The sequence below is a fragment of the Gracilinanus agilis genome, chromosome 2, assembly GCF_016433145.1.
Source record: "Gracilinanus agilis isolate LMUSP501 chromosome 2, AgileGrace, whole genome shotgun sequence".
Taxonomy (NCBI): Eukaryota; Metazoa; Chordata; class Mammalia; order Didelphimorphia; family Didelphidae; genus Gracilinanus; species Gracilinanus agilis.
The window spans coordinates 721,823,807-721,832,181 of NC_058131.1; the positions used below are offsets into that span (position 1 = coordinate 721,823,807).

Genomic DNA, 8,375 nt, shown 5'->3' on the forward strand with positions numbered 1-8,375 from the left:
AAGGAAGGAAGAGAAGGAAGGAAGAGAAGGAAGGAAGGAAGGAAGGAAGGAAGGAAGGAAGGAAGAGAAGGAAGAGGAAGGAAAGACCTGAAAAAAGGAAGCTACATTTCCAACAGGCAGAAAGCAGTAGACTTGAAGAGTGGGGACCGGACCCACAAGACCCACTCACTGGCCTCCCCAAAGATCCACCTGCTCCAAAAGAATGCCTTTTTGGCACCTGCCACTCCCAGATCAATCATGATCAGAGACTCACAGAGTGGGAAGAGAAGCTAGAGGTCATCTGTTCCAACCTTCTCAATTTACAGACGAAGAAACTGAGGCTCTGTGGCTTATCTAAGGTCCTACAGGTAGTTTAAAACAAAACCCCATGCCGATTAGTCCGAGACACCAAGGAGAGATTCATCTCTTCACTGACTGGAAGAACCCAAGGAGATGCCCCTGGGAATCTGACCAGCTGCCCTTTGAGCCAGTTTTGTGGTCTCTGACTGGCACGTAATAAATGCTTATTGAGAGACTGGCTTATTCCATCTGTGGGGGCAAAGCCAGTTCCACCCTATAAGAAGAAACCCATCTCCTCTGTGTTGAAGGGCCTTCGTCAAGCCTCTTTTCAGTAAGGTGCTGAGGTCTGTCATTCCCTTCTCTGCCTCTCAAGAGATAATCTAGAGGTTCCTATTGGCTGTTGTATTTCTGATCAGGGTTGGAGATACTGTTCTGAAGTCTCCAAGAAGATGGGGGGGGGGGACCCAGCTGAAAATCCATCATGAAATGACTGGTCCACAGGGTTTAAGAAGCTGCTCTCTGCCTGGATGGATGGCTTAGAGACGCTAACAAGGATCAGGGCAGGGACAGAAGGCAGTGGAGCTATGGCTCTTGCATACAGAGAGGCCCCAGCAGGCAGGCAGGCAGGCAGGCAGGCAGGCAGGGATGGCCCTATTTAAACCCACAAGGAAGCTCCCGGTGAAAGCTGGGGCTTGCTTATTCAAATTCCTCTCTAGTAGCAAGCCTGGCAAAGAGAAAGAAATGTGCTTATTAGCTGTTTGAAATGAGAATTCGGGGGCTTTCTTCTCCATCAAGCTCAAAGCCAAGTGCGTCCCAATTGTTCCCTGCCTCTCCTTGCCCAGAAGATTGCCCTCTTCAATGGAGAGGATGCTTTATCTGCTTAGAGGAAGTGGGGGAAATGTAAGCCTGCCCATCTGTAGAATCCAATCAAGCCCTCTCCTTCTCCCGGGCCGGGGCAAGTGCTCAAGGTGACCAAAGAGGATCTCTCCATCTCTCCTTTTAGCATGTGGATCTCACACACGCCGAGACACAGGCTTGTCCGTCCTTCCTCCTCCAGGCTGTGAAGTGTGTCTCGGGCTTCAGCGTTGGCACCCTGGTACTAAGCCCTGGGGTCCTTCCTAGGGATAGCTCTGCCCCCTGCCCAATGGTCTTTTCTTTACTTCCCTGAATTCAACAGTAGAATGTAAGCTCCTCGGGCAGAGACTGCTTGGTTTGTTTGTCCCAGGACCCAACATATTTAATTTGGTTATTGTTGTCGGACCTGTGACTGCACTGGTATAAGGACCTCCCAGTGGGGAAACTCCTTCTATCAACGTGGAGTAGCAGGAACCTTGCCACTTAGTGAGGGAGCATCGCCCGGAGCGCTGACAGGCTCAGTACTTGTCCAGGGTCCCCCAGCCAGAGACTTAACCCAGGTGTTCCTGACTCGGGGGCCAGCCCTCTATCTGGGCCACGGCCCAGCCTGGTAGGGGTTAAGCATTGCTGGCGGCACCGAGCTGCCTTCTACTTGGCAAATGGGCTCTGAGCCAGGCGAAGGGAAGCTTACGTCTGGTTCCCCACAGTCACACTCCTCGCCTTCCTCCACGTAGCCGTTGCCGCACTTCTGTCCCCCAAAGGATTCTTTGATGTTGGGCAGGTTAAAGAGGCACATGCCCATCCCCTTCTCCAGGCTAGTCTCCAGGTCCCTCTTACTGCAGCTGCTGAACATCATGGGGAACGGATAACTGGGGAAGAGAAGAGGAAGAAAAAACAGAGGCCAGTGGGTTCCCCAGTCACGGCAAGGTCCTTCCTGCCAGCCCGGCGGCGGCACTCATCAGGCGGTGGCAGCATCTGCCAGGAAACTCGGGACTCCCACCAGGAAACAAACCAACCTGAGCTTTGGTATCTCATGCCTAGGAAGGAAGGGGCGCTTTCCCGGGAGGGGTCAGACCCCCATTCCTGTGCTTGAGGTCAAAGTGAGGATGCTAAGCCTAGTGTCTCCTGCTCCACCAGCGCTCTGAGGAAAGCCTCACGTAAGCCATAAAGCCCCCTGCACGGGCAAGTTGGAATTTGTCCAACAGCTTGACGTGGAGTTCTCCCCAACGCAAAAACATTTGGTTGAATGGCCATAGGGACGGGTCTGTGATTCCACTGACACTAAGTGCTTCAGACGCTGACTGTGTGACCTTAGTCAAGTCACTTGATCTGTATTTGCCTCAGATTCCTCATTTGTAAAATGCAGATAGTAATAGTACCTACCTCCCAGGACTGTGGTGAAGACTGAATGCGATAATATTTATAATAAATAATAAATTTACAATAGTAAAATATATTCTATTATATTATGCAAACATATTCTATTATGATATATGTTATATTATGTATTGCTTTATTTATAAATACTATTTATATGTAATTATATTATATATAATTTTAATTATGTAATCTATCATATATTAATTATAATATATTAATTTATATTGTGGAGAACTGACTGGTGAAGGGAAAGGCAGACCAGGTAGGAGGGTGCTGCTTTAGTCATGAACATCATGGGGAACCAAGTGACCGGCATGGGGGGGCGCCTGCTGGGTGGAGAGGATGGAAGAGATGTGGGTGACGTCATGGGCAGAGAACTGAGAAGATTTGGCAACTGACCACAAAGGACTCTCTGAGGGACCCCAACATCGAGCACGTGAGGCTTCCTCTGGGTAAAGCTGTGAACCAAGCCCTCCGCCCCGGGCAGTCCCGGGCAGGTGGGTCAGCACCCCCCAGCACCAGACTGGCAGAGGAGGCTCCTATTTTAAAGCTGGCATTGCCCCAGCTGGGAGCAGAGGAGAGTTACCCAGCGGAAGCAGGCCTGGAAACGAAGGCGGCTTATTACTTAGTAAGAAAAGCCAATATTGTTCTGCAGAGCGTGCCAACGCTTCCCCTCTCTGCTGAGACCCTTAGAGGGCTGGGGGAGAGCTGGACTCTGGCCCACTGGCCCGTCAAGGCGGCCTGCCTGAAGACGGGGAACCCCGGCCGCCGTAGACCCTGGGCTCAGCAGACCGCTGCACAGCATGGCGGCTTCCAGTCAGATGGATAAAGGTGAGGAGCCTACCCGAGGCAGATGACCAGCCTGGGCCCGAGTCTTAGCCTGCAGTCACACACACAGATGAGTATCTTCCAGCCAGAGAAGCCCAGTCTGGGCCAGATGCTCCTTTTGGAATATGAACAAGAGACACCCAAAGGCAGAGCCAGAAGAGCCCATAGAGTTTGGGGCATGAACTCCTTTGCCTGACATTCAAGGCCTCCTACAAAGGGGCTCCCCGTCTCCCTTTCTAGTCTCATTTCATAGCTCCTCCTTTCCTTTTACTCTCTCCCTGGAGCATTCTAGTTCTCTCTGATCCCCTGTCTCTAGTCTTAGTTTCTTCTTAGATATGTACTAGCCATGTGACCCTGGATAAGCCACTTAACTTCCTCATCGGGGAGTGGAGACAATCTTAGCACCTCCCTTCTCAGGGTCGTTATAAGGATCATAGTCATATCTGCCAGTCTTAAAGCGCGACGTAAATGATATGATTATGACTGTTGTTACGGCACCCCTTTCCCTTGGTGGGATCCCCCTGTGTCTGCCTAAGGACATTCTTTTCTTCTTTCAAGACCAGGTTTCCCTCTCCTCCATGAAGTCCTTCCTGATCATCTTGGCTAGAAGGCGACTCTCTCTCCTCCACCGCCGTCCCCCTTGGTTTCCATCTCCCATGTCCAGCTTGGACACGGATAAGACCTACTTTTTTTTTTTAAAACAATTTTTACTCTTTTCTTTTGTTTTTAATTGCTGTTCTGCACGCATTCCATCTCCTGCCTTTTCAGAGGCTGCAGTACCTTTTTCCACACTGGAAATGTCCTCCCTCCTCACTACTCTCTTCAAGGCTTGGCTCAAGCACCACCTCCTACAGGAAGCCTTTCCAGACTCCCAGATGTCACCACCCTTCTTTCCTGAGACTACTTCAGATATTTTGGTAAACTAAAAAAAAATCCTTATTAGCACTTAGGTTGATTTTTTTCCAGTAGAATGGAAACTCCTTGTGGGCAGGGGCTGCTTCGTTTTCGTCTCTTGTATGTCTAGTATCTAGCACAGTGCCTGGATGTGGAGGTGCCTAATAAATGTTCATCGCATTACATTTCAGATAGGATTCTTTAATGGATGATGAGCCAACGTTGTATAGGGTACTGCTGTCATCCCTCACCATTTACACCAGTGAGGAAATATGTCAGGACCTTGCGAGAGCTAACTAGGTGGCCTCATCTTCCTGTTGGACTGCCGCCATGTTCCTTTCAGAAGCTAACTTCTGGCAAGCGTTAAAACAAGATAGAAAAATGGAGGCATCCACATTCTCAAAGAAGGGTTTGTAGGATCAAGTCCAAGGAAGGCCCATGGGACCTGAGGGGGAGGAGGAGGAAAGCCAGGAAATCTTAGGAGTGTAGGCATAACTTAGAAGGCAGTTGGCCAACAGCGAGGGCATCTGAAGAGAGCCAGGGGGTCCCCTCAACCTCCCAGGAGGCCAAACAACTGGTCCAGCCAGTGTCGAAGGAAAGGGAGGAGCTGAGATGATTGTTTGTCAATTGGAAACAGCTGGATTGGGGGAGCTCTGAGACTCTCTTGCTCTGGAGTAATATTTAACATGGTGAAGGATAAACTTTAAAAAAATCAAGATGAAAAGGATCAGAATCTCTCTGAGAAAGTCAAGTGTCTCTTCCTCAAACCTGGTCCTAGAGATGTCAGCGTTTCATTCCATTCAATTGAACCATCGTTTGCCCGGCCCTGAAGTAAACGCCAACTCCTTCCACGGCGTTGTTCTGGGCAACGAGGCCACGAAGGCAACGGTACCTTCTCTTCCCACAAGGACGTGATAATTTACTGAAGAACCCAGAGAATGAAATAGGGTGATACAACAATGGCAGCTAACATTTCTGCGGTCTCTACTCCGGGCCAGGCCCTGGGTGAAGTGCTTTCTTTTTAAACGCTTACCTTCTATCTTAAATTCAATACTGTCTATTAGTTGCAGGGCAAAAGAGCAGAATGTTCTAGTCCAGTGATTCCCAAAGTGGGCGCCACCGCCCCCTGGTGGGTGCCGCAGCGATCCAGGGGAGCAGTGATGGTCACAGCTGCATTTTGGGGCGGTGAATAACTGTATGGGGGCGGTGATAGTATGTGACAGGGGGTGCTAAGTTATATTTTTTCTGGAAAGGAGGCAGTAGGCCAAAAAAGTTTGGGAACTACTGTTCTAGTCAATGGGAGTTAAGTGACTTGTCCAACGTCATCTAGCTAGGAAGTATCTGAGGCCAGATTTGAACTCAGGACCTCCCATCTCTAGGCCCAGTTCTCTATTCACTAAGCCACCTAGCTGTCCCTGGCTAAACTTTTTACAATTATTTGTCTTATTTGGTTCTCACAACAACCCTGGGAGGGTAGTGCTATTATTAACACTATTTTGTAGATGAGGAAACTGAGTCAGAGATGAAATGACTTGCCTAGGGTCACACGGCTAGTGCCTGAAGTTGGATTTGAACTCAGATCTCTCTGACTCTAGGCCCAGTGCTCTATCTACCATTCCACACCCAATGAATGAATGAAAAACCAATTATCCAACATTATAATTTTCAACAAATGTTACCCTCTTTCTCACACTTTATGATTTAACCAAACTGGCTTTCATATTCTTCCTTATATGTGAGCCTCCGTTTCCCACCTCTGTGACTTTGTCCTACCTGTCCTCTGCCTGAAATGCCCTCCCTCCTCATCCTGGCTGGGAATCTCTGGCTTCCTTGAATGCTGATATCAAAGACCACCATCCGCAGGAGGCTCTTCCGGACCCCCATCTCCATCATTAGTGCAGCCTTCCTCCCAGGGGCCTTGTATCATCCGCCTCTGACCGCCTCTCCCCCTCCAGAAATCAGCCCTGGCTCCCCGGCCCCAGCCCAGCAGGAGGCGACCCTTTTGCCTCAACTTGTAAGGAATCCGGCCGCCGCTCTCCTTCCTTCTGTCCTCCTGACGCACTCTTGATGGCATTCGGTCCCCATCTCTTTTCTGAACAGAGGCCGTCTTCCTCATTAGAGCGCAAACTTGTTGGGTTCAAACCTGGCTTCAGACACTTCCTAGCTGTGTGACCCTGGGCAAGTCACTTGACCGCCGTCGCCTAGCCTTTACCAGTCTTCTGCTTTGGAACCAACACTTAGTCGTTATTCCAAGGCAGAAGGTGAGCGTTAAGAAAAAATAAATGTCTCGAAAGCAGGGACTGCTCCGTTTCATGTGTGCATCTTGGTGTTGGACAGAGCGTAGGGTACGCTGTGAGCGCTTAATTCTGCTTTATCCACCATTGATGGGCACATTAACAGCGTGTAGACATCTCAGCACACGTCCGGTGTCTTTAAGTGCAGCCTCTCCTCTGACAGAACACGGACTTTGATTTCGTGCCTTTCTCTTCCCAGCGTCGAGGAGGATACAGAGGAGACGATGTCGGGTTTGGCTTCGGCAGGCCGTAAGTCGCTTCATTCCTTGGAGCCTCAGTTTCCCAATCTGTAAAAGAGAGGGTTGGCCTGGCTAGCCCAGCTCTCCGCCTGCAGCCGGGGCACCCAGGAGGCACCTTCGTCCCCATATGTCGCCCCAGCAGGGTCAGAGGGCTCGACGGGACGGCCCGGTTTCGTTTGGGCTCGTCTCCAGAGTCTTCAGCGAGAGCCGCTCCCGTCCTGGCGTTTCCAGCGGGACTGTTTGTCCGATCCCGTCCCGCCGGGGTGCTCGTCCCGCCGGGGTGCGCGTCGCCCCTTCGACAGGCCCCGAGAAGTCGCCACTTTGTCTGTCCGGCTGCCGATGGCGCCACAGTAAGTCTCCGCCTCCGGTGCCGCTGCGCTGAGGCTCCCTCGTGCTCCCGTGACCGCCGTGCCTTCGGCGCCCAGAAGTGGAGCTGATTTCGGGGGTCCCTTTCGAGGAGGCCACGGAGGGGGCAAAGAACCCCCCCCCCCTCTCTGCCGCCTCCCCAGACGGCGTCTGCCATGGACGGCGCTCAAAATGGCGGCCACGCTCGCTCCTCGAGGCCTGCAAAGGCTACGATGATGGGAGAACCTGGAAGGCAGGCGAGCGCCACCACTTAGACTGCGCGGCTCCTGCTCCAGCCACGGAGGGAGCCCCGGAGGCTCCGAGAGTGAGCCCGAGCCCGAGAGACGGAGCTTCGCAGCCAGCCCGTGCCAGGAGCAGCCCAGACCCGACACGGTCTCTCTGGAGGATTCCTTGTTGAACCAGGCTTCAATTATCCTAAACACCAGGCCCCGGCCTGCTGCCCCCACGACTGCCCCACCCGCGGGCCTCAATAGACCCAGCACGTTCTGAAGTCCGGCAACCTGGACCCAGCCCTCGGCCCAACTCCCAAAGCACGGGCACCCCCCGGGGGGGGCGATGAGACGACCTTTCAAAAAAGCCGCCACTTCCCCCTCAGAACCCATATGAAGGGTCACTTCCAAGGCAGGGGAGTGGGAAGGCTGGGCAATGGGAGCTCAGTGACTCGCCCAGGGTCACACAGCATGGAAAGGTCTGAGGCCAGATTGGAACCCAGGACCTTCCTATCTCTGGGCCCGGCTCTCCATCACTGAAGCACCCAGCTGCCTCCCAGACGACCTCTACAGGACATGCCTAACTCTAACTCTGTGACCTTCAGGCGTGGCCTTTGGTTGGCTCTTCTGTTATCTGACGAGACAAGACTAAGTGACCGCAGTCTTGCAGGAAACCCTTTTACCAACGATCTCGACGTCAATTCTATTCCAGCCCTTCGGACACTGGGACTATGTCGCACCCCGGTTTGTGTTTGTCTGTTCCATGGCTTTATTCCCTAGAAGAGTCATAAAAGGGAGGAGGGAGGAGGAGGAGGAGGAGAGAGATGGAGAGAGAGAGAGATGGAGAGAGAGAGAGAGAGAGAGAGAGACAGAGACAGAGAGAGACAGAGACAGAGACAGAGACAGAGAGAGAGACAGAGAGAGAGATGGAGAGAGAGAGAGAGAGACAGAGAGAGAGAGAGAGAGAAAGAGAGAGAGAGAGAGAGAGAGAGAGAGACAGAGACAGAGACAGAGACAGAGAGAGAGAGAGA

General features: G+C 51.9%; 1 protein-coding gene across 1 annotated transcript in view; it reads right to left on the minus strand.

Moving 5' to 3' along the window:
* The window catches only part of ADAM12 (ADAM metallopeptidase domain 12), a 377,713-nt gene that overhangs the window by 50,694 nt on the left and 318,644 nt on the right, over positions 1-8,375 (minus strand). The window contains exon 14 of the mRNA XM_044660350.1: positions 1,826-2,003. Within this exon, the coding sequence (XP_044516285.1) occupies positions 1,826-2,003 (178 nt within the window). The remainder of the gene's footprint in view (positions 1-1,825; positions 2,004-8,375) is intronic.